The sequence below is a fragment of the Bombus fervidus genome, chromosome 9 (assembly GCF_041682495.2).
Source record: "Bombus fervidus isolate BK054 chromosome 9, iyBomFerv1, whole genome shotgun sequence".
NCBI classification, from domain to species: domain Eukaryota; kingdom Metazoa; phylum Arthropoda; class Insecta; order Hymenoptera; family Apidae; genus Bombus; species Bombus fervidus.
In genome coordinates, this window is record NC_091525.1 from 13,084,715 (window position 1) to 13,111,173 (window position 26,459).

The 26,459-nt window shown below is 40.2% G+C and overlaps 3 protein-coding genes and 1 long non-coding RNA gene across 20 annotated transcripts in view; 2 read left to right on the top strand and 2 right to left on the bottom strand.

Moving 5' to 3' along the window:
- Positions 1-17,369, top strand: part of LOC139991000 (uncharacterized) — a 72,818-nt gene extending 55,449 nt beyond the window's left edge. For 13 of the 17 annotated variants that reach the window (XM_072010723.1, XM_072010736.1, XM_072010721.1 and 10 more), the window contains 11 exons: positions 608-679; positions 1,508-1,670; positions 2,649-2,758; positions 3,555-3,730; positions 4,559-4,772; positions 5,059-5,180; positions 6,009-6,185; positions 9,939-10,253; positions 10,824-11,084; positions 16,344-16,477; positions 16,745-17,369. In XM_072010723.1, the coding sequence (XP_071866824.1) occupies positions 608-679; positions 1,508-1,670; positions 2,649-2,758; positions 3,555-3,730; positions 4,559-4,772; positions 5,059-5,180; positions 6,009-6,185; positions 9,939-10,253; positions 10,824-11,084; positions 16,344-16,477; positions 16,745-16,928 (1,928 nt within the window). In that variant the 3' untranslated portion in view covers positions 16,929-17,369. Of the gene's footprint in view, positions 1-607; positions 680-1,507; positions 1,671-2,648; positions 2,759-3,554; positions 3,731-4,558; positions 4,773-5,058; positions 5,181-6,008; positions 6,186-9,938; positions 10,254-10,823; positions 11,085-12,569; positions 16,067-16,343; positions 16,478-16,744 lie in introns of those variants that run through there. The other 4 variants (XM_072010726.1, XM_072010722.1, XM_072010730.1 and 1 more) reach the window with 4 other exon arrangements.
- Positions 1-24,140, bottom strand: part of LOC139991004 (erythroid differentiation-related factor 1) — an 88,533-nt gene extending 64,393 nt beyond the window's left edge. Inside the window, exons 1-2 of the mRNA XM_072010745.1 lie at positions 23,999-24,140; positions 23,836-23,931 (exon numbers count right to left, since the gene is read on the bottom strand). Coding sequence (XP_071866846.1) covers positions 23,836-23,871 — 36 coding nt within the window. The 5' untranslated portion in view covers positions 23,872-23,931; positions 23,999-24,140. The remainder of the gene's footprint in view (positions 1-23,835; positions 23,932-23,998) is intronic.
- LOC139991047 (uncharacterized) lies at positions 18,108-18,858 on the bottom strand. Its single transcript, XR_011800728.1, has 2 exons — positions 18,737-18,858; positions 18,108-18,672 (listed from the first exon to the last, which is right to left on the bottom strand). It is a non-coding gene; the product is annotated as an uncharacterized lncRNA (long non-coding RNA).
- LOC139991030 (copper homeostasis protein cutC homolog) lies at positions 18,252-21,553 on the top strand. Its single transcript, XM_072010808.1, has 3 exons — positions 18,252-18,489; positions 20,103-20,184; positions 20,464-21,553. Exon 3 carries the CDS (start codon positions 20,464-20,466, stop codon positions 21,181-21,183), a length of 720 nt encoding a protein of 239 aa, XP_071866909.1. The 5' UTR covers positions 18,252-18,489; positions 20,103-20,184; the 3' UTR covers positions 21,184-21,553.
- Positions 24,141-26,459: the final 2,319 nt, after the last annotated feature.

The following is a 26,459-nucleotide window of genomic DNA, read 5'->3' on the forward strand; positions in this document are numbered from 1 at the left end:
TAAGAATTAACAACCATGAAAGTGACTCAATTACGTAACACGATGGATCAGAAATTTAAACATTATTTTATCTCTAAATTTAAACATTAAATTCAGCTAGAATCATTTATTTCCCAATGAGAATTGATTGTAAACTACTTCCAAATAAGAGGAAAAAATATCGTATCGTAGGAAAATCACACGGGAACAACACGACGAGTTATTTATTTCCAAGTGGTTCGTTCTAAACTCTTGGTTACTTTGTTATCGTACTGTCAAAGGATCGAAAGAACAGGGACGAACGAGATCTGTTTTTCCAATTTTCCACAGAGAATAACGAAACGATAGATCACGCGTCGTAAAACAAATAACGATGAGCAAAAAATGGAGGGTTTGCCTTTGGTCGAAGGAAATACGATCGACGTTACGGACGAATGGGTGAAATAAACTCTCGTATATCGCGCGCGGCACCCAACGCTCGGGTTCCCCTCTTTAACGTAGTCACTGAAAATTGCTCTCCTTCCCCTCTATTCTCCCGTTCCTCCAGTCGTTTCCTCCCTCTATATAATTACACGTAAATGCAGAGAGATCGTTAATGCAACAAAGAGATGTCTTGTGAACTTCGTAGTGCGACCTCGAAAGCCGGAGCTGATCATACGGGAGAACGAGCCGAAAGAGCTGCCGCCTGATGTGGTCAGAGGTAATAGTTCTGACTGGTGGTAGTGTGCGACCAAGCGACGACTAAAGTCGTCCAAGAGTGGATTTTCTAACCTTTTTGCCTAACCGTTTTGCAGATTGCACCCATTTTAATACCGCTGATTTATCGTTAACAACGACATACGCATTTGTATAATCATAATTTTTTATTTTGTTTTTCTTCTTTCATACCCTAATCGGTTCTTTGGTTTGATTAATTCCTCATTTTCGTTGTGGAGTGCGAGGATGCTGTAACGTCGAGTAGCGAGACAAAATCATCGTTGCATGACGACGATCTCGAGTCCGCGGTGAAACGATCGTAAAAAATACTTAAATGCGAATATCAAGCCTAATTCGTGATTAAGATACGTTCAATTATCGATCGAGAATGGCGAATTTCTCGTATCTGTCTTATCGTGTCTCTTTATCTTAACGGTAGAAACGTTGGCTTTACACGACGAGAATTCCTTGACATTGAAACTATTAAGATTCAAATAATTAGCTGCGAATGCGTTACGAGACACGTATGATCGACGAATAAGAGTTGTTTCTCGAGCACAGCGGACGCGAGATCGTCGTGAACCGATTCACTCCGTTCCCAAACGACTAACTCGCTCGGTAAAACCTCTTTAGAGCGAACTCAACGATTTTATCACAGCTTGACTAGACTCCCGAACGCATTCAAAGAACAGAGTCGCCTACCGGGCCATTAGAAATCATAACCATCGCATCGACAACAGCGTATCATCGATGTACGCGAAATATAGTGGCGGGATTACCGTCTTACGAGAATATCGGACGAAAGAAAAATATTATTTAATCTCCGTTACAGCCTCAGACAAACCGGACCTGGGTCTCGAGGAGTTGTCGAGCCTGAACGTGAAGTCCCGGTTTCAAGTGTTCGAGAAGGCCGGCACGGAGACCAACGAGATCGAAAGGTCGCCGTCGCAGATCGCTGTCAAGAGGTCTCCCAGTATCTTAAGCAAGCTCGCCAAGTGAGTAATCCATCGTTTCGGTAGAGTCACCTACGTTATTCAGCTCGTCGTATCGTTCTCCCGGCCTCACTCTCTCCTCTCTTGTTCCAACGGCCATATACGATGGCATCGTGGGTCGAGGAGATGGTTCTCAGCCGTGACACACATTCGTTTCCACCAGTTGGACACAACGAGGACTCTGTGACTCCAACCACTCGACGTTTTTCTCGGAACGTTGATAATCTTTTAACTTATCATCCTTCTTTTTAATCGAATTCTTCTTTTTCATTTGCTTCGCGTATCCAACTTTTTACTTTACGATTCGTTTCGATAGCGAGTTGGTAGACGAAGCTATTTACAACCGTGGCACTGCGTCGGATATAAAGTACGTAAAAATATTATCCGTAGCTTGAAAGATCGATGGCTCGACGATGAAAGTACGTGCAGCGTTGTAGCTTTTTAAATATCCTTTAACATGGCCTTTCTCATTCTCGTTTAGAAGCCGGACAGTCGGAACGAATTTCTCCGTGCAATTCGTCCCTCGCTAAACAATCGAAACTAATTAAAAAATTAAAGCCGATACTGGAAACGCGTATCGTAAATACGACTCGATGCTCCAATAGACTAAGAATTCTTAGAATCGAAGAAAGAAACGACGTAGCTCGTTAACCGAAGAAAGTATCGCAAACACGAAATACTGGCGATTAAGTAACGCGATGAAATATCAAACGTACTAAATATCTGCTAAATATCTGCATCGCTCGAGAATGTGCAAGCACAGACTTTACGAACGTAAAATAGTAGGGCGAACGACGAATTTGCTAACGCGCCCGTGATTGCGACAAGTCGTGTTTGATCGATCAGCGATCTTTTCTCGTGACCGTAAGCCAGTGCATAAAAGAACACCGTGAACAGGCACGTGTGTCGGCGTTGTTCGTGCGCCAGGCAATTAAAATTCGTCGGAATGTTTGTGACTACTTTGTACGTCTTTTTGTCCAGATTCCAAGCCAAGGGCATGGATATCGGAGTAGCGGACGAATCTCTGAACGGGATCCCTTACGAAGAGTCGAGCGAGAGCGAGGAGGAAGAAGAAGCGGAGGAAACGGAGGGTGAGGAAACGAAGAAACGTTTAATTGAAATCGAGACTTTACGTAGTCCGATGTTTCGAGCTCTTCTCTCAGCTTTTTCCCCTCTCTCATCGCGTTCCCTTTGCCTCGATGGAAGGCTGCTGTATTTCCGCGAGAGAGGCAACTCTTTTTGCAAGCTTTCTCCTTGTACTCGATGGAAATAGCGTCATCGGAAAAGCTTCGATTAGCGGTTTCACAGCTACGAAATAACGTTTCATCGTCAAGTGCTATAGGCGATTTTCCATAAGATCGGTGGAGGAATTCCGTAGCTGATGAAATTATTTTCTTTATACGATCTTTCTTTCCTTCGTCGTATCGTTCTTTCATACGACCTTCGCTAAACTCTTTATCGAATTTGAAAAACATTTCTGTTCGTGTCTACGATATTGGAATATTTACCACGCTATTAACGTCAGAATTATTAATTGCTGCGGTATTTGGAAATTTCCAATCGCTTGAACGAATCTAACGAATCTGAATTAGTCGAACAACGTCGAACAATCCTGAAAATCTTCTCCCTCGAATGAAAAGTTCCAACTACGACGACGAATTACAACTTCGAATTATAAGTTGAGATCGTAACATCGAATTATAACTACGAATTACAACCTCAAACGTACAAGTTTCAATGATAACACTGAGTTATCATTTATTGTACCATCGCGATGTTCGAACGACGGCGTCAAAGTATAACTCGGAGTTGTAACGTCGAACAATAGCGTGCGATTAATTAATTGCAAATGGAAGCGTAACTTCTCAAATTATTCGTGTTTCACAGAGCTGGACAGCGAGATCGTGAAGGCGAAACGCGCGACCCGCGAGCGTCCGATCAGCTTCACAAAGATGGACGACATAAAGAATCGCTGGGAGACGACCAGTCAGCAAGGGAGACGCGAAGTTCAGCGGGAGGCGAGGAAGGAGGAGATCGCTGGAATTCGTTCGAGATTGTTCATGGTAAAATCGCGTTCGTTTTCGGACTCGTTGAACCGTTATCATTCGTTTAATTCCGCGTTTCGAGGAAGAGGCGATGAACGCGGGGCGTTCGACATCGTTTCCAGAGCATCTAAATCGCCGGCGATTTAATGCGGGGGTAATGGCATCGAGCCCATTAGACGTAGACGCAGAAAAACTTGGAGAGAAGGAAATGTAGCGCACGCATTCTCTCTTTACAACGCGCTTTAACGTCGAGTAACATGTGCACTGTAACGATTACGGAGGAACGCATCGCGACTGCGAATGATTTGCTCGTTTGGTCGGTCGCTCGATGAACCATCGTCGATCCGATATTTTCGAGACGAAGCGCCATCGACTTAACGATTGGTTTTAACGATCGGGAAGAGGCGATAGAAACGACAACCTAGCGATCGATCGACGAAAAGTCATAGAAGCTGACGATTAATTAACGAGAGGGAAGATAACGATATGGCAGCGAAGTAGGAAAAGGAACAGAGAAACAGGAAACTAGCTATCGATGGAGGAAGAGAACATGGAAATAACGATTTGGTGGTCGCTTGATAAAGAGAACGTTGATGAATCGTTGGTGAATCGAAACGCGTAAATTGTCGATATCTATTTCTAAACGCGCGAGAAAATCGTTTATCAACGCGTAATTCCCACTCGCGATCCTGTAATTGCGTTACGCGTTGCCAAAAATACGCAAGTGTCCGGACAATTTTGAACAGTACTATAATATATCTTTGTGGAAAGATTTATCATCGTCTGGGAGAAACGAGATCAAAGGGTATTTCGTGTAGCTAACGGAAGACTCGATTTCTGTTGCAGGGCAAACAGGGTAAAATGAAGGAGATGTATCAGCAAGCGGTAGCCGGAAGCGAACGCGTGACGAAGATCAATGCGGCCGAGGAGATTCAACACTCGACCCACGCTCGTTCCATCAAAGAACGATTCGAACGAGGCGAGCCCATCGCTGCGTCCGACGACGAGACGGACAGCAAACCGAAACCGGAGAAGGCTGACGAGGAAGTGATCGCAGCAGGTGCATTTTGCCCCGCGAACCAACGTATATTTAGAACCCGTTAAATGTAATTAGCCACATGGATCGGCGGTCGAAAACTGCCAGCGGCGACTGACCGCTGAATTTGCTACCATGTGCGCTAGAAAGATCGTACCTAGAGCGTGCTCTCAAGATAGATATCGTATAGGTCGTATAAGTGGAAGTGCGCTAGCTCTAGGCATCTTCTTTACTCTGTATCTGTTATTTGCTCTTGCAAACCGATACTTTGCGAACACTGTTTCGAGATAAATCGATCGATGTTACACAGGGATCAGCAGGAAGTCTCGGTCGCTGTTCCTCGAACTGGACGCCACGGCGGCGAAGACTGGGCGACCGGTGACTCCGGTGAATCCGAAGACACCGGCCGAAGCCCCACGACGTGCCAGAGACGTAAGTTTTCCTTTTATTCGTTTCTACGCGTCGATCCACTGTGTTGACACGTTCGAGACCGATGCTATAGTACATATGCCGTGCAATATCTCGTCGTAATGACCGACGACAACCTAAGTACGCGCGTTATCTGTATCTTTGGTTAATTCTCGGACAATTACGAGCGCAGATAACGTTCATACTTATAACGTACCTGTTATATAACTTTCTCATTTTTGAAATAAATATCCTTAGCTATTGCGCGTTTGTCTTTTTCGAATTTTAACCGAGAAACGCTCGGATGACACGCGTGCTACGTCCAATGAACGTTCGACGTCAAAATTATTGCCGACACCCGACGACGTACTTGTACAGTGTGTGTCACGACGTATTTCTAAATAAAAATTGTCAAACACGTGATTTTTGTATTCTTACGTTGATCAACTTCGCGTATTTTTTTCTTTCTTTTTTTTTTTTTCTCTATCACAAACGTAGAAAAGTTTTCGGTCATTCGAGAGAGTATCGCTCAAAGTCATATCGATCTCGAATGTGTTAAAATTCCCGAATTTTTATCTCGCTCTTGTTTCGGCGAACAAGAAGACTTTTAACGTTACAACGACCGGCTATTTCCGTAGAACAAAACATGTCTTTCTCGTAATCGTAGAGACGTTCGTCAATTCGAAACATCTTATCCTTACGTGGTAAGTTGGAAAATGTTTGTCCAACGTCTGCAAGAGCGTTAAGTAGCGTAATCGATTTTTGATGTTGTACGTTTGCCGGTGGTGGGGAGGGGCGCGCATTTTGAATTCGTGATCGACAAGGTTAACGGTTTGAAATCTCCGAACGAAGGCATTCATGGGACGACAAGTCTCGGATGACGTGGTGCGCAGCTCGGACACCACCGAGGAAGTTCAGGTGGAGACCTCGGACATTTCGAATAAATTCAAATTTTTCGAGTCCTACAAGGAACCGGAAAAACAACGCAAGCAGTTCCGAATTACCCCTCCGCGCGATGGTCAAGTTAAGGTTCGAGACTGTTCTCGAGTGCAAAGTGTTCTTGATCGAAGAGTGTGTCTTAATGTTCTAACGAAGATTGCGTTGAGTGAAAAGTAACTCTAATTCTTATCAACCCTTTCAACGCTGAGTTCGTACGTCGTTACATACGAATTTCATTTACTCGCCGAGTGTCAAAGGTTTGCGGTAAAATTTTCTCTGTAGAAACATTCCGATTATTTGAAACGTTTAAATAAACTACCGTCGCTCGAATCCGCCTACGTGAAATTATATCGTACGAACGAAAAGCTACAGGTAGAAGATCAGAGAGCGTTTATTCGCGAATCGCAGTTGTATAAACTTGCTTGTCCCCGGACAGGTTCGCGTAAAAAAAACTGATCGAGTTCTGCCGTATAATTACCGCGATGACACACATTTTTTAACGATTACGTGTTCACCGTTTTAAAAGCTGGCATACGAAGAATACGCGTTACTTTTGTTGCGAATCGTTCGACGCTGTTATCGCAACGCGTTTGCCACGACGTTTTAACTCACAGTGAAAGGGTTAATATAATTCTAGCGTGTGATTTTTTCCATTCGAAGACTAATATCCCCGTAACGTGACTCAACAGCTTATCGCATGGAATCTCTCCACCTCGATAAAAATCGCGTTGCATGGATAATCACCGACGTAATCACCGTCTATATCTCCGAATTCCTTAAATCATCGAACCGTAGTCGCTCGATCGATCGCTTCCCACTCGTCGATGTAAAATCGCGACAAGAATTACCTGGCGTATTCGTCCGCGTTCACGCGACGTATCTCGCGTGAAAAATATTTCACTTTCTCGAGCTTATCGATCTTTCTTCGAACTATTAACGGTGGGATCTTGGTTAACGAGATCGGTCCTTGATAAAAGAGGCCGACGAAGCTCGTGAAAGCTCGGAGCCCGCGAATACAACGTACAGTGCCACTTGATTCCATGGCTGTCCTTGAACCCCCTCGAGTGGTCAGCAGCCATACTTTTACCGTTAGTATTCCTACATCCTTCCATTCGTGAAGAGAGAGAACAGGCCGATGCAGAGGCGAGCACACCACCGTGTGGCCCTCCCAGTAACTCACGAAGGGGGAACACAGTAAGAGCCGTGCGTCCTCTTCGTGTGAACGGCATAGCAACCGCCGACACGCCACTGCCAGTTCGGAGTTTGCCGGGGCCAACGAAACAAAAGGTTCCCTCGCGACGTCTCTCTCTTCGTCTCTTCGTTTCGATTTCCCATATTTTTCCCTCGTTCGCGACGCCGTCGCCGTGGAAGCTGTATTTTTCCGGTATTGCTCCGCCGTCCCAGGGACAAGGAAAATTAAAAGTGAGTAAAATCATCGCGTTACGCGCGATAGAACGACGAAATATTGCTGCACGACTTGTAGAACGTACGCGTGAATGGATTGATACGCCGTGGCGCACCAAGATATTCGAACGCTTCTAGACAAATTCTATACGAATGCATCGTGTGTGTTTGACGAAACATTTTGGAACTCTGTGAGCTGTAAGAAGGTACCGTTATCGCGATTACGTTAGCAAAGAAATTTGAAGATGTATCGCGCAAGTTACGAGATATCTGGCGCAAATACGCGTTTAACGAAATTATCTAAATGATCGATTATCTACCGTATTGATGATATTCGGTAATTAGACTTCTTAGAACTATGCATTTACGATGGCTGTTGAAATCAGCCGATCAAATTGTTCAATGTTTTGCATAACGCGCGTATTATACCCGTAAAAGTTTCCTGTGGTAAGCGTTCTCATATATTTTTACGAGCCGCTATACGTCTCTCGTGCTTCGACTCTGTTAAACCCGCTTTTTACACGGTTAGTTTTTATGTTTCGACGTCCCGTGGTCCAAGGCCACTCGGGATAGGCAAGCGAACAGGAAGAAGCGGTTAAATATTCTCCGGTTCTCGTTTTGCGCTGTTTTATACGCGTTACAGCTTACTCGTAGCAAGTATCTCGTAACGCGACACATCGCGATCAAGAAGAATTTCTGAAAAATCGTTTTTCGCAAACGTTGATTCCCGGGGATGTTCCTTCGTCGTCCGACTCTCGTTTTTGCGCTGTTTTATAAATGATAATGGGATTTGTTGTTGGAACTTGGTAATGGAACGGGAAGCGATTGAGAAGAACTCGCGGAAGAAGGCCGTTTATGAAACGACGATATCGATCATCGAGTTTTCCGCTGGATCTTTGAAAAAGTTGAGACAAACGTCGAACGAAGCTTGCGCGATCGGCGGTAGCCAAATTGCCGGTGTTCGCTGACCGATAGCATGAAATATTGAAAAAATATATGATCGGTGTAGAAAATTGCCCGCTTTCTCGAATCCACTTATCCGCAATAACGGTACAAACACCGTCGATATAGTTGACGCGCAATGCAAATGCATACGCTTTCCTTTTGAACAGAACTATCGATCGGTTTGCGAAAGAAAAACTTTCTTCTTTTTCGTTCGCCTCGTGGCCTACGCTTTTAGTCGGCCACCGGTGGAATACAAAGGAACGCGTCAAAGAATCTATAGAAAACACACGTAGACATTGTATATCTCGGGCGAATCAGTGTGAAAACAAACGAGATCGTTTAAAGCGAAATGTCTCCTTAATTACACACCGTGTTATTGAATCTTCCCGTACGAAGCGATAAAAATGTTGCTCTTTAATTGTCGTCATTGTCCGTGTTATCTCGCGTGAGGCAATAAATGAATGGAACGAAAGGCGAAATAAATCACCTTCTCAACGCGATGCTCCATCTTGTTTTAAATAAAAAGTAGCGAAACGTCATTAATAAAGATTCGTACGGGGCAACTCGAACTAATTAGCTTTCTCCCGGCGTAAACCTATAAATCTCCGATCGTTGCACGGTGAAACCTTACTCTTGTTCACGTTTTGCATCGGTTGTAACTACAACGAAAGATACGTGGTCTCTTCTTTTTTTTTTTTTTCTTTTCCTTCTTTATTCTCGCAACATTCTATCTCGCAACTCTGGTATTTTCCTGGTCGACGTGTCTGGCAGGTAATATCCCGTGAAACACGTTCCTCCGCGAATCGTGTGCATCGTAGGGACGGCCAACAGAACCCCAGTCGATTCTGCATTGTCATCGCGTCTTCGGCTTACCTGCTGCTCAGGTAGAAATTCAACGGAGACGCTGTACACGTATAAAACCATTCGAGCTGACTCAGAGGTGCTGCGATTCGTGGAAAGGAATACCTTTATTCCCTTGATTTCCTGCCTAGCCTCGCGTGTTCTCGCTTTAACCAACCACTTGAATAGCCAATAACAATCGAACGCAAGTAATAGCTATTGCAGTCGTATCTCGTGTTTATTCATGGGCAACACGTTTCTTTCTGTTGATTTCTAAAGTTAGACAAGAATTAACCATCGGTGTATTAACCCTTTGTGGTACCAATTGCACTTTTGATATTTTCCCTTATTTCGCTCATAATCGATGAACCAGTTTTTTAGTTTTTCATTCTTTTTTTTTTTTTTTAATATAAACTTCAACGTGGGATCTTCTGAAGAAGAATAGCTACACCTACGATTAGTTGTCATTATCATAATCGTCGTTGTTCGTGATCCAGCACTTTTGCACGCTACTGTGCGTTAACATATTTTTATCGAATGGAATTACAGCGTAAAAAAGATAGCGTCGAGTTCGGTTCAACGTAGAGCCATAGAACCATAGAAACTTAAGATCTTTGTGTTTTCGCAACGTTTATAAAAGATTCGTTTCGACAGATGGACTCCCCGGAACGTGAGATCTATCGTGACCCGGACGTAGTCAGAGCCGAAGACAGGGTAAACGAAGTGGTGCACACGGACACCGCCAGAAAGATGCTGTCGATCTTCCGGCAAATGGAAGAGAACGCGTGCAAGAAAGAGCTTCCAAATGGACCGAAACCTTTGAAACGTTTCACACCACCACCAGAGGACAAATACGCGAAACCAACAGCCTCGGACTCCGAAGAGGTAGAGGACGAAGACGGCGACGAGTCCGAAGGCGAAGACAGCACCGAGGAAAGGGATCCAAACTACGTACGAGCTTCCGACAAGGTTCGTATACGGTATACGTGGATAGGTGTCATTGTTCTCGAACGCGATAAATGGTAGAGTTTATTAACACGAGGTCAAGGTACCCGGTCCTTGAGATTCCTGCGTTATGAATATGCACGAAGAATCGTGGGAAGAGTGGCTGTAAGACGTCTGATAGCGACGTAGATATGCAGATGAAAGACACCTGTCGCTGCCTTTCGAGTAGAGTATTCGAATAGAATATTGACAGAGGCATCGTGAATCTGTCGCGAGAATCTTGTCCATTTCTAAAGAATATCGTTTAGAAACTCTTAATAGAAACGCGAAAACGAGGAAGCATTTTCTGTTAAACCAATCGGCGAGTTATCGTCGGGTTGTTTAAAAGTGTGTCTTTAAAAAGAAAAAAGAAAAACTTGATCGCTGAATTGTTCGCAAAAAATTGCAAGGGGAGCACGATGAATCGATCTAACGTCACAACCTACGTCAACAAGACAAAATCTAGAAGAAAGATAAATACATCGAGCTAATTTAACTAACGAGATATCACAGGCATCGTGTTATACGTAGAAATTATGGGAACGCGTATTTCAGGTAGAAGACGAGTTTCTGAAGCAAGCGCAGAACGCAGCCCGCGCAAAAACCTTGTGCGCGAAATTCGAGCACTGGGAGGAAACGGACGGAAAGACGACGTCGAGTAATCAACATATCGCGGAGATGGAAATTGCTCAAAACACCACCGGAGAACAGCAGAGCATAGAGTCTGCCAGCAGTCTGAGAGCCCGTTTCGAGTCGCTCGGTTCGCAAACGAACGAGTCGCCGCGCACACCGAAGGTCAAAGTTAATCGATTCGTGGTGAGTACACTTTCGTAGCGACTACTTCGTTCATATCCATTCATCCTCATCCGAGCAGCTCATTGATCGAGACTCGAATGACAGCTGTGGAATTTTTTTCTCTCTTTTGGTGTATCAAAAATATCCATTTGATTTCCAATCGCACTGCATATAATAGAAACCACTTTTTTTTTTCTTTTTCTCCTGCGTGTTCGATGTATAGTTTTTTTTTTCTTTTTTTTTTTTTCATTATCTTTTGGGTGTGAAGCGTGGCTCGTTTATCGCATGGTGTGCCTTGATAATCGTTGTTTAACCCTTGGAAGCTATCATGGATAAAATTTTACAGCCCGTAGGAAGTTTGTTTTGAAAATATTATCGCCACGCAATAAAAACGTCACGACGTTATTCTGTTTGTAATTATTAGACTGCCAAGTTTTATACAAACGTAGCTGTAGACGCGAGTTTCTTCGATGATAGCTCTTAAGGGTCGATTCTCTCTGTTACCCAATTTTGTACAAAACCTTGGTATATTTTTTATTTTCTCTTGCCATTGTATGCGTAAAATGTGTGAATTTTCTATCAAAGCACGATCTACTTGCCCTGCGACGACAGCAACATAACGCTATTTATGTTTAGTTACGATATTTTTATTTTTAATCTCTTCCTACGACGAGTTACTTTGTATGGGTCGTTGTAATATAACTGTACGCTCAACGAATTTATCAACTATAGTAATTACCGGAATATTCAGCGATAGAAATAACCTGCTTTGTTTTATACCTCGTGAAATATTTGATGATTCTTTGAGCGTACACAACATATACCGTACACTGTTCAAAAACAGTTAGAGGATCGTTTTTCTTCTCGTTCTAACGTTTATACATCTTTTTTATCGACTAACTAAATCTATCAATCGCATGGTTAAGCAAAAACTTCTACGGTCATAAAATTAGAAATTGATAAAGCTGAGCAAAGAACGAGATTGAAACGTACGTAACGATTCGAAAGCGACTCGTCTTCCGTTAATAGCTTAAAATCAATCTCTGTCTAGAGAGATCGTATCGATAAAACGTTTGTTCGCTCAAATTCTCCATCTGTATCCAATTATCCATCTGTATTCTATTAATCGATATGGTAAAACTATTCGTAATATCCTCTAATCAGCTTGAGCAGTGTATCACGAATTTCAGTTTCGTTATCAGTAGTTACACGAACTAACGCGAGCCGCTGACAAAAGCATCTAAAAGAGGAAACATAGAAACTGGACCTCGGCAAGCCAAAAAAAAAAAGGGCATAACAATTATTCCTCCCAAGAATGGTAACCGCACTAAAAAAAAAAAAAAAAAAAAAAAAAAATTCTACACAGCATGACTAGTTAGCGTGATACCTGTGACGTGTGCCGATGTGTCTGGTAATTTTGGTCTTGAGATTGCCGCCTGCAAAGCGTTGACCAAGCTTTCATTCGACTATGATCTAGTGATACTATTCTCTGTTGAACGCGAACAGTAAATGGTGGAGCGGAAATGGAGGATCGATACGGCCCAAGAGGATGGACCGAGGAGCCTGAGAAAAATGGAGCGAATAGAATTAAAGGATACGCGAAACAAGCACACGATTACACACACAATGTGGATCACGAATTCGTAGAAATTCTTGCGCTGCAATGGAAAAAATGACAGTCGACAGCTTCGTCGTTCGGATCATTGTGCGATTTTTACGTTTTTTTAGAAGTCTTTTTCTAACAAAGCGTTCTGTTAGTGAATCTAGCGTAGATTGTATCATATTGTATCGTATTATCGCGAGAGGCAACGAACGAAAGATATCGGATACGTCGAGCACACGGCGTGCGTTAAAAGAAAAACCTAGGCCTGGCGAAGTAATTTAAGCGGATCAATCGATGGAATTGAAACTCGTAATTATTTTAAGCGTCGCCTGTGTTCCGTAGTTACCTGTGCGCTCCGATCCATGTGCTCGACGTGTCCATGAAATTACTTCACGATCGTTTTAACGCTCTCGCTAACTCGTTTCCCCGCCGCACGAACGTGTCGTTGTCGCTCGGTTACCAAGTGGCATTCTTCCAGTCAACCTTTTACACGAAACGATATACTTTTCGACGGATATACGAAAGTTTGTACGACAGAAATATGTACGTGGCCGGTGATATTCTATCATCGATGCAGGTAGAAGCGAGAACAATAGCAACGAAACATTTCGTATCGCGTGCCAAACGGAGGTTCGAATTGCATCGTTAGATCACTTGTTGCTAGTCCATTTTTAAACGAATGACCGAAGAGTAGTATTCATTGATCTTATAAGGAAACGACAAGTATCGATTTTAGCGGCTAGTTTCATTGATTTTGCACTTTGCCGATGTTTATGTACCGTTGCGAGCGATAGCCTACGTATCGTATGGAACTTATCGTTTGTTCGATAAGCAAGTAATTTACATTGTTTCGACGTTGTTTTAGGAAACCAAGAAAGGGTGCCAAATTTATTCGAACGACGGCTATTTCTATCTTGTCTACCTGCATCGTTTAGATTTTCCACGCTTAACCGACATTCTCATTTTTTGCGAGTGCCAAGAGAAAATCAGAGGCGATAAGATAAGAAAGTCGAAGACCTTAGGAAAGAGGGCCTTTGAGAATTGTAACGAACGTTTTTCATGGCATTTTGGGAAAGATATCTGTGCCGTTTCATCGCGTGTACTGTATCAGTGCGATCTAAGTTTCGAATGAAACGCGATAAGCAGCGAATTCGCGACAGAAAACCTGGAAATACAAATTCGAAGCATCGAATCAAGAGATTAAGATTGCACCGTAGAATCAAGATCCGAGCTAGACTTATTTAGGATCTACGAGCTTTTCGACTGCTTTACAGAGTTTCGAGTCTTTTTACAGCATGTCGCGCGGTAAATTGTCATCGCTGTCTACCGATAGAAATGATCAGAGAACGAAAAAAACTAATCATCGATTCATCGTTGCCTGGAACTCGACGGATCTTCTCACCGATACGTCCCAAAAAATCGTAATATCGTTTTTACAAAGATAAATTTACATTATATATACATTTGTACGTATTTACGCGACAAAAGTTTAGTATAATACGATCAGCTGCCTGCGAGTCCTTTTGCATAATCGAACCAACTTTATTCTTACAATTTGTCGAGCTACGAGTAATAAATTACCGCTACGAATAAATTTTCTTGAATCGATGACCAAATTCGATCGTCGAAGAAACATTTCATACGCGTACACGTAATATAGTAGTATCGCGTTTCGTCATAAACTAAATGAAATATTACAAGTGAATTTAGCTGGTTATAAATCATCCGATTATCACAAAATAGTCAAATCGTAAAAGAACAAATCCACGATCTGCGACTCTCTTCTCTATCCATCGACGCTATTGTTAATAAAAAAAGTATTGTGCAAAGGGACTCTAATAATCGAACGCTTGCATTCAAAGGGTTCACGTACTATCGTCAAGGTTCCAAAATTGGTGAAGAATTTTCCAGATTTTCCAGTGCAACGAGAGAGTGTGAAAAATCAAACGTCAGAGCTTCGTATCGTACGATCCAGCCAGTGAATTGAACGTACGAAAATCTTCGTTCCTTACGTAAGAGATAAATCGACCTCGAGTCTCACACGAACGTTATCGAATAGGCTTTTTATATAATTTTTATAATGTTCTGTCGATGAACGATACTAGGGAGCCTCGTCGTAGCCGTTAGGGTTAGGGTCTTCTACGATGGCATTACACGACGAAGCTAAAGAAAGAAAGAGAAGAAAGAAAAAAGAAAGGAAGAAGGAAAGAGAGGGCAAATATTAATTCCTTCACCATTGCCAACGCGGACGCACAGTACGCATTCATATACGTATACATATAAATATATATATGTTTATCATAGAAGAACGACGTGTATCGAATCCCCCATGATCTATTTAGACGAGCGCACCCCATTCGGAAGGAGAAAGGGAACAGCCCCTGAAATTGATTTCGATCGCGTTGGAAACGGGACGTTGGCGCATGGCGTTTCATTCGTCGATATTCTAATGGTATTTTCCGGATGAAATTGCGTTTAAGTTAGGCCGCTAACCAGGTTATTCTTTGACCAGTAACTCGTATAATTAAACGTTAACAAATAACGAATCACTTGCAATTGGATCGGTTTTAATCTCTGCACAAATGTAAATATTATATCATTTATTTTTAACAAAAACGAAGTAAAAACGTAAGGATCTTTTAGACAAAGAAATTATTACGAAAGATTGTTGGTTCAAACGACGAATTAACTCGTCTTCCTCGGTTAATAGATTATCGATCTCGGTAGACTGGCCAGAGATGACCAAGTAGAAATCGGATTTAATTTTCTAATTCTTGGTTCGCCACAGGAATTGCAACGAGAGAGAATGAAAGCGTGAGAGAGAATGCGAGAGAGAGAGAAAAACGGTGAATTAACAGTGAAAACCGAATCGAAGTACAATTTCGGGGTTCTCTCGAAACCTATTCCTTTTTCTTCCTACGTCGATCAGAGGATGTCGAAGGAGGTGCAACGTTTTAGAGGCATTAGCAAACTTTTTTTTTAATCAAAAACAAACTTAAGTATTATAATAGAGAGAACAAGATCGAAAAGGTATATATATTCTCTACGCGACTTGGTATCTCCTATCCTTCGTTGATGATATACCGATCGAGGGATTCTCTTAATCGACGATGAAATTTAAGTGCAATAATTTTAAGGGTTGTCGAGAACGAAAACACGCGATTGTTTGTTGTTAATCGGTGAGAGAAATATTTATGTAAGCAATTAGTTAATCGATCGATCGCTTAATTCTTTCACGGCCTACTATGCGATGATTTTCACGTGTAGACTTTCGTTGCGTCTTTGGATTGTATCATTTTTAGCGAGGTATCATATTCTTGTTCTTTACCTTTCACGTGTAACAATTTATTACGACCATATTACAAATGATAAATAAAAAAGGCACATCCTGAAATGAAAATACGTATGGTGTGAATTGCGTGATAGAAATCGCAACACTTTCACAGATATTCTATATAAAATGCGCAGTGCAAATGTATACCCAAGTTCTTTCAGTTTCATCTATCAACGACAATCGGCCTTTGGAATTCTTCTTATCGAGGATCTCTTTCGAAAACGTAATAACGATCACATGCACATGTTCATCTCTTTTCCTCATTAATCCATCACACACTTCTCATCCAGCACTTTTTTGTTCACCACTCATTTTGCTTTCTTCCAATCTAAAATCGACGCAGGAGATTCAAGCGAGCTGTACGGACGTGTGCGAGAGCTGCGAAAAGAAAGTGTACCCCCTAGAAAAAGTGGAGACAAATAACAAAATATTTCACAAACAGTGCTTCCGGTGTCAGCAGTGCAATTGCGTGCTAAGGTAACGTTTGCAATCTTCGCTGAAACTTATTCCCTTTTTTCCCTGTAACCAACCTAAACCCCCTCCACCGTCTCTGTTCTCTCCTCCTTCAGCACCAACCGATATATTACAAATAACATTATATCATCTGTAAGACGTTAAAAAAACAAGAGGCGATATTTGCAAGATATGATTTCTAGAATCCTATCTTATAAATATCGGCCATTCTTTTTTTAACACCCTGTATAGATGGAACAAGGAAAATAAACGATCGTTTTTTCCATACAGGATGGACACGTTCACCTTAAATAATGGTAAACTCTACTGCATCCCGCACTTCAAGCAGCTGTTCATCACACGAGGAAACTACGACGAAGGTTTCGGCGTGGATCCACACAAGAACAAATGGACGACCAGCTCGAGCAATCCGACGAGTCCATCGCCGATCGCCGTGTCGAACGGCGATCTTTGATTTCTCGCGGATTCTCGCGTGTTGTAATTAAAAGAAGAAGGGAGAAAACGATGAAATAAAAGCCCCCGGCGGCTATAAAACTGCTGTTTATACGAACGAAGCAAGATCCGAATTGGTCGGGCAGCAGCAGCAGCAGAGAAAGATCCATGGATACTTGAATTTTCCAAAGACAACTGCCGCATCCATTTGCGAGTCGATCAAACAGACCGCGAATCGTTTTTAAATTCCTTTCGAATTATGTAACTAATCGCGCCCTAATCACGTTATTAATCGACAAGACTCGCGACGAAGATTTCATTTCGTCTATCGTCCTCCCTATTTCCTTGCTGTCATTTTTAAGTATTTTATTTTTTAGACTTGTAGACACCCCTATTTGCCAATGCCCTATTTTAAATTCCGCTTAAATATTTGTTACATTTATTAAAATTATTATTATTATTATTATTATTATTAATATTATTATTATTTTTTACTTGTATAACTCTTGCTATTATTTTATTATATATGTTGTATAATACAGAATTTCATTGCGCTTTATAAAATATCGCGATCATTCATTCACCTTTTTGAAGATTTTTTGAAACGGTTTTTCAAACATCGTGCTCTTTTCGTATATAAAGCGAAGGTAAGTGTTCCGTATAACGAATCGATATATTGGAGAAATTATTGCCCAAGATTTTGGAAAATTTCTTTAATTTTGACAAGTGATAGAATATTGCAACTAGCGAAGAAGAACGAAGAACGAATCCTCCAGAACCCAAGCAATTTGGTATTAATATTCCACGTGAAAAATCAAAAAGTACCTCCTTAAGTAAGACATAATTCCTAATATTACGTATCTAAGACAGCAATTAGTATTATTTTAATAGTACATATTATTAATCGTTTAAATTTGTATATTAGGTATTTTTGTTTCAAACTGATGTATTATTTTATTAATCGCAGAAATCCTTGCCGCATTCTCAACTAGGTTCTAGTAAATAAATCAATACTATATTGGGATAAGAATTTTTAGAGATATTCCACGGCATTGCACGCAGCTACCCTTTTAGAAGAAGGCGCTTCAGGGATCATTGGTGAGGCAGGCGAATGGCCAATGAATATATTGCCCCACGAGCTTACCCGCCTTTTATCTCATTTCATTTCTTGGAAATCCCCTGAGGCATCTTTTTCTTTCGCATACTTTTACATCTTAACATTAATTACTTGTCATATGTCTCCTTTTATTTCCGTCTATTCTTCTCCCGAACTGACAGAAAGAGAAATACTCTATTCATTATCTGTCACGATTACGTAAAAATAATACAGTGCATCTCTGCAGATGGCGTAATAGTCGTATTAATGACACATCGCTAGCGATCGTTACCATCCACGTGTCCTAATTATTCGCATCTTTGTGTTTTTCTTTCGTTTATCTCAATTTATCGAGTATCGCGTTTCTTAAAGCAAATGGTCAGAGAATACGTGTAATTCCAACATGAATCTTTCGTCATAAATAATACGGTGTTATTTTCAAAATAAGACAACTGTCACAGTGATAACGTGGTATCAGAGAGGAAACGTGAGTGGTCGTGTTTATGATTCTAGTTGTTCCCAGACTGGTACTGCCCTCAACGGTGAAGCGTTGAAAGTGTTCCGCGCTAGCATATACAAGAACCTACTTAGTTCTATTACAAAGTATACTCGCTGTGATTCCACGTTACAAGAGCCTATTTCATTGTATGATTCTACGAAAAAGTGCATACTTTTCCATCCGAGATAGACAAGTATGAGAATAATAAAATGACGCAATAATTAAACTTGGTTACCTCGGAAAGAGAAATTATTTGTTTATTACATTTTTTTTTAGGGGAAAAAAGATAATGTTTCCTTGCAAACGATAATAAATCAGAGGAATGACGCAATAGCTTTAATGTATTCTCTATACAGGATAAGTTTTTAGATTTAATATTAAATTTATTTTTCTCGCGATAATGTTGTTGTTATAATTAGAAATAAATTTCATTTTAATAGTAATTTCAGTAGTTAATAGGCTACGAATAACATATCTGAGATGACGTACCTGCAGAAAAAGAACCTCTCGATAATTGGTCGTCATCACCCGTGGTTGATCGAATGTTGTGATCGTTTAGGGTTGGTTGACATTTGCAAGTAGTCCGCGGACTAATAAAACCAGTTAGCTCGAAGAACCATCCACCATTGTGGGAAAAAGCTATTGAAACGAGTGCTAACAACTAGAAATAACAAGCAAACTAGCAATAATGAGAATCAACTAGAGATGACAAGCAAGTATTTGCTTTGTTACGACTATGTATCACGAGTACAGCTCGGTGATGAGTAACATTCAAGAACGCTGTTTACGAACATGTTCTTGCACATTTAAGTAAAGTTTTATGACTGCTACTCGCGAACGCTGATGGTTAAAATTTCCGTACCCCAATCAACGTCATAATATGTCAGGAAGGGTAGATCCACAATGTCCACAATGGAAATATCCGCCAGTGGGAACGTCCTCTGTAATCTCGAATCGTCAACAGTCCTTAGAGCTGTTCGCGAACTGGAAACGAACAGAGGATTTCCACGGGAGAATTTGTACGGGAACGGTTCACGAACTCCAGTGTTCGGCCAGTGGGAACCAACCTCAAAGATGACAACTAGCAACTACCAACGATGACGATTAACGTAAAGACGCTTCGTTGTATTCTAAAGTTACCGCATTGCATTTCCGTAATAAATAAAACAAAAGAAAGTTTGAGTTTTGAGTAAAAAATCTCAGCTTGGACTCTCAGTCTCTCCATCTCTTTCATTCTCGTTTAAAAAGAGAGATTTTCGTTTCTTGCTTAAAAAGATTATAATAAACAATTAATTTCTCTTTCTCAGGCATTCCTTAATTATCGCGTGATTTTACTATTCTCATACCTATCTATCTCGGATAGAGAAGCATGAACAGTTCCGTAGAACCGTACAACGAAATAGGTTCTTGTAGCGTGGAGCCACACAACTAGTATACCTCGTTTATGGTGGAATTGAATAGGTTCTCGTATATGCTGGCGTGGAATACTTTCGACACTTGGCTGCGTGGTAATGGCAGCATCTATACCGTAGAACAACTAGAACAATAAGCGTGAGCGCTCTAATTTCCTCTCGGTTGTTATCATTGTTTGTTTCAAACAGAGAGTACCAAAATACAACCAGCTAGTTACTTTCTTCGTTGAACCCTCTAGCGGGAAATTGGCAACGCTTTCAAACAGGAACAGTAAGCATACACCATGATTATTTAATCCATTCAAGACCCATTAATTATTTTCTCACATTATATTTCCAACTTTTTAATTTCTAAAGTTGCTAAATTTCAAATTTACGAATTTTCACGTGGCCAGATTTTCTAATTATCAAATTTTTAAATTCTCAAATCTTTTGATTTGTTATCGTGCAGTAATATTGTATTTTTACGTATTGTTTCATTGCTTTGTCGTCGATGGATTAAATAACAGCTCTTTCTACGTATCCTGTTGCAACACAATCGACGTTTCAGATGGAAATCTGCATCGATTCTATAGAATCAGCGAAAAACGCGATCGGAGGTGGTGCAACGAGGCTCGAAGTTTGTTCCGCCCTTTCCGAGGGTGGTTTAACGCCCACTCCTGGCTTTTTGCGATTACTTAAAATCATTTCACCGTTACCACTCTACGCTATGCTTCGAACACGTTCTGGAAATTTTATATACACGAAGGAAGAAATGGATGTTATGCTACTGGATTTAAAACTATTGAAAGAACACGGTGCTAATGGATTCGTTTTTGGTGCATTGACACCGGACAACGAAATTGATGTAAAATCTTGTCAAGACGTTCTTTCTGCTGCTCGACCGTTACCAGTAACCTTTCATCGAGCCTTCGACGAAGTCAACGACCCCTTAAAATCCTTGCAAATTTTAATAAACCTCGGTTTTAAAAGGGTTCTGACTTCTGGCCAGAAGGATACTGCCGAGGAGGGGTTAGAATTAATACAGAAGCTCGTTCAAGAGGCTCAAAATAGAATTATTGTGATGCCAGGTTCTGGTATTACTAAAGATAATATCTTAAAAATAAAAATGGCATCTAGAGCGGAAGAATTTCATGCATCTGCTAGAAAGATGATAACTTTAACAAATAGAGTTAAAATTGGCGCTAATAAAGAAACTTGTATCATGGTGACTGACAAAGAAATGGTAGAAGAAATGGTTCGAACTATTGCAGGTGTTTTTTCAATATGATTTTCATGATTTTATTAACACTTTCAACAATTCTACTCGTCAAAAACACTAATGAATAACGGTTCATAATAAAGGAATATTTATCAAAAAATTTTTACAACTCTATATTAGAAAAAAAGATGTTTCAAATTGTCTGTATATCAATTTCAATCTCAATAAAAATTGATCAAATGTTGAATCACGTTTGAACGTAAATTGCAATATCTACTGTTCAGTAAAGTACGAAATCGAGAAACAATACGACGATATGAGTTACGCAGATACACTAACTTTAAAGCAGCGTAAAAGGCACGAAAAAGCGCGTAGGGGCAAAATTAAATTAATAATGTAAGTTATATAAATAAATACTTGTATGAAAAAATGATTGGAATGCTAGTATTGTGATTTTATAAAAATATAATCTCCTATCTCGATTAGGCATTGTAATATCGACACAAATATCCTTAAAGTGCAAACGTATTCTTCTGCACAATAAGTTCAGCAGATGTCATTATCATTCGCGTTTAAATCGTAATGGTTTCACAGTACATAGAATAAGTGGAATCTATGTTACGCGTTGGAAATTATGTATGAGAAAGGATTGCCTATTCTGTCGCGAAGAATAGAGAACAATCATTCGATGATTCAGAACCTTTGAAATTATCTCGATGTCCTTCTTTATGTATGCAGAAAGTTAACTCGCGGAGAGTCTTCTCTCGGAGTCTACATTTCATCATAACTTCTCTTTAAAAATTAATTTTTAATTAATCATTACTCTAGCATCAATAATATATGCTCTACCATAAACTGTACGTATGCATATTGATATTAATCGTTAGTATACCATTAAACATGAAATTCGAATCCTCCAAATCCCATAAACACTAACAAGGTCTTCTTGTACAATTGAATTAGTATCATTAGTACGATATTACAAGTTACAGGTCACACGTTACCAACACTATTAAATTCCCTTGCATAATCACAATAAGCTTGGTAATAAAACAAACGAAATTGTACATCCACAATTACAAGTCACCTGATTGTTTTATATCAGCCATTTTTATTTTTACGTTCCAATTGCACGAATACTCTTGTACTTCACTGTACGTAAATTATTTCATTTATATTTCCTAAAAATATTACATTTCCCATTGATATTGTAATGTCCAATTAATATCCTATAATATTACAACTTTTACCTTAATATATCGTTTAATCCTTAATGAGTTAACATTTCGATCGATCTCGACAAAAATTATGCGTTCAACTTGAAGTGGCTAGTTGCATAGTATCATAATGGCGGATTCTCATAGATCGCTCAAGAGGCACGGGTGTCGCAAGCGATGCAATAATTTCGCGACGAATATCTTTGCGACTAATTTCGAATTTGCGCAACAGGTCGGTGCATAAGGGGTCCTCGCATGCGGAAGATGACAGCAATAGCGACCAACTGCAGACCGTACACTTTCGATTTACGGGGCAACGTGAAGAAAAGTGCGTACATGCACGCACACTCGCGTTAGGTCTGTGGAATCGAAAGCTACTTGACACGTATATACATGTAAAAAAACACACACGAGCACAGAATCGATGTATACGTTTGTAACGCATTTATGGTTTCGTGGTGCAATCACAGACATATTTGATTGTGTGTGTGCGCGCGCGCGTTGCCATCAGTGAACGGGAATTTGAAAATAACCTCGGAAGGTAGAAACGATCGAGAGGGAAACACTTATTTCAAAACCTAACGTTAATATCCAGTTTCGCAAGAAATTTCTATTTTTTATGTACATTGTTATGTACATTGCATCTTTCAATGCTCATCGATATAGAGGCATGTCACACGATTGATTATTAATTGGATAATGTGTCGACAATAGAAAATAGGACTTTCTTTTTGTGCAGATTTCCAACAATTCTTTGAAATTTATCGGCGTAAAAAAAATACGAGACTAAATGTAAGATTAATTATCAATCGAATAATTTATCAATGCTACGAGATTGGTTAATACTAAAGCTACCCTACTTATTAAAATATAAAACTTGTATGGAAGAAATCAAAATATTATCATCACTTGTAGAACTTGTTACGACTATATGTACTATGTGTATTCTATAAAATGCTTTTCAATTTTCTTTCGTTCTTTGATGAGACACACCCATCATTGTTACATTATATATGTGGGGTTATATTGATAAAGTTTGAAACAGATGTGAAAATGTATATAGAAGCTACAGGATATTTAGTGAAAATACATATTTTTCAGAGATCATAAAAGTATTTAAACTGTCTATTATTCGATATATTAGTAAGCCACAATATTCAGTGAGGATATTTATAATTTTTATAATTTTTTACTAATTACTTATATACATTTTCAGATTGGCCTCAAATTTTATCAATATAATCGTGATACCAATGTTTCGTTACATGTATAAAACGCCCAGCGTATAACATGATGTTATCGATAAAAGCTTTCTATTGCGAGTATTCAAATATTATACTTTCACGAACCATTGTACACGAAAACTACATAGTGGAAATAATGATTCATAAAAACTGTACCACTGTAAATGCACAAAATTCCTACGAAGCATTACAAGTGTGTTACATAATTAACCGCTCTGATAGTTCTACTATAAAAGAAACAATTAAACTTTGTCACTCACCGAAAACCAAATGGCGCGCAATGACATATCAGCCATTCAATCTGTCGTTCGAATAATCTCCAGTATTGTTCACTTACAGACAGGATCACCGTCGATCTGAAAGTCCTGTGCAAATGAATAATCGAGTAATCGATCGTTTAAAGTCGACGTACGAGTTTCTTACCTGCGGAAGCGGTAAAGAAAAACACGATCATTGGAATCTGGCACGAAGGATCAAGGGGTCGAGATTTTTTAGCAATGTTGCCAACTGCTTCGTCGCCCATAAGTTGACCAGCGGAGAGCGTATGTATTTACCGGCAAGTGGCAGACGCGCGCGCATACCCCTGTAAGGTGCGTCGGCCTAGAGAATGTGTGTTGGTACGTGAACGCTCGACTGCCGGTGGCTGTGCGTTATTGCTCAACTGGACTCAGTGCGAGAAAGACGTTCAAACCGTTCGGGCGTCCTCATCCGTGCATTCAAACCTCGTCCTTCCTTCTCCGTGAACTGCCACGGTGCATATTTCGTTTGATTCCCTTTGTCTCATCTCGCGACGGTCCATCCGTTCCCCTCATGTAACCTAGAAATACACAGAGGAATATCCGAATACGGTCCGCAGACGCATTTTCGCAACTTGCATTGGAATGCAAGGTTATTTTCGTATCACTGAATGTGTGACAAGTGTGACAAATATACAGCAACTTTGCATCAATATCAATTTTCTCACTTACGTGCGAAGACACCTGATTTGATTCACGTTGTGAACAGACATGTTCAAAAGTAACAACATCGTTTTATCGTACATGTGTTATCAAGAATTGGCAAGGACCTGAAATACACACACAATTATACTTATTCGTCGTACGTTAAAGTATTTGTCAAGATATAAATCAGGCGCGGAGACACGATATCGCCAAGGTAACTTTGCCAACATTTTAAAATAGGTGCATCGCGCAATGTAATACCGTGCTGCAGAAATCGCGCGAGAAACCCATGTCATCCGTTCGATTCTATGAAAGCATCCAGTTGCAAGAGTAACCATGTATTATATTTCGATTCTCGAAGTTTCTGACAAAATCTATATGTGCACTTCCTGTATTGTATATAGTACTTCCTCTTTAACATGTAAAAATGCCAGTGGTTGCAATGTATCGCTGATTTCATGCGTGTTACGATGTAGACGCGTGCTCGGTCTTATGAAATCAAAGAGGTGACGAGTGAAGTCGGGGGAGTGTAACGAGGAAGCAATGGAAAAGCTGTACGGGTATTAAATTCTCAATTCGCCATATGTGTAATCTCGTTAGTTGTATGTATATATCTGACAGTTTGAAATGTAGAAATTTACATAATATTTCACAAAACCCTTTATGGTTGACCTACTTTCATTCGAGGCTAGTAAATGAAAGCATACGTTCTTTTAAAAAATACGTTCTTTCTGCTCCAAATAAAATCATCGCTTACATCAAACTGTATGATACACTTCTCTATGAGCCAAGTTATATGTTGCACGTATTTGTCGTATGCATGTACAAGTTGTATATCTGGTACAATAATACATTATGTATATGGATATCTATCTTCGATATTAATGGAAAGCAAATCAGCAACTGCCATTTGATTTAATTTGAAAATACGAAGTAGGTATCTATTCGAATTGACCTCTCATATTTCTCACTTTAGTACAGTATATTTCAAAAGTGTGATCACCTGCCACATGATCACGTGGTCAGCTGAAGTTTTTGAATGGCCTAGAAAAATATTTTTAAAAGATGCGAAAGCCTCTTATAATATGCCTGGCATTCGCGACACGGATTATGGCTTTGATTCAACGAAAGTAGGTTATATTTTTAAATGTCATTTTTAATTCGAACCACTATCTTAGCTAGAGACAGATTTTTCGATACCTTGATTAAAAATTATCAAATACTAATTTCGTACAATATCTCGATATTTTGCACTTAATAAGGTACCAAAATAGTGGGATATTAACGATTACTTTAGCTGCTAAGAAAAATCATAAGACAAGGATTTAATCTCGATGAGAGTAGATCGGTGTGCACTTTCGATTTTTTTATATACGACACGAGCAACCCAAATAAGACTTGAATAACCCAAGTTACGTGTGTAGCACGAGAGGTGCATTTCTATCAAGTATTTTAGTCATTCGTATCGTTTATCCACGTAGCGCTGGACAGACCGAGAGAGCCGATAGCAGATCCCTCGGAACCGTTCACGGTCTCTAACGGTACTATTTTTTTCTTTGCGAATAACTGGTCGATGATCGTACAGATCAACAGAGAGAACGGATCATGGTTTCGATTTTAACGAAATCTCGACTTTTACCAGTTTTACATAAGACGTAAGAAGTGACGGAAGGGAATTTGCCGAACGGTACGGAATAGCAATTAGAACTCGTCGAATGACGCACGCGCAACACTTTCACATAACACGAACACGTAAACTGTAGAAAAAGGCCGCATCACATGGTCCACGCGTAACTGGAGCGACATCTTTTTCTAGATTTTCGTAATCTAGATACTTAAGTATAACTCGTAGACCGCAGTAAACATTATATTTTATTAAATATCGTATTTTATTAAAACGAACTTGTTAACCATACGCAGTTTTATTTCAACTCCCATCGTTC

What these genes read in the sequence shown, in the direction of transcription:
- LOC139991030 (XM_072010808.1), top strand. Translation starts at nt 20,464, where the DNA reads ATGGAAATCTGCATCGATTCTATAGAATCAGCGAAAAACGCGATCGGA.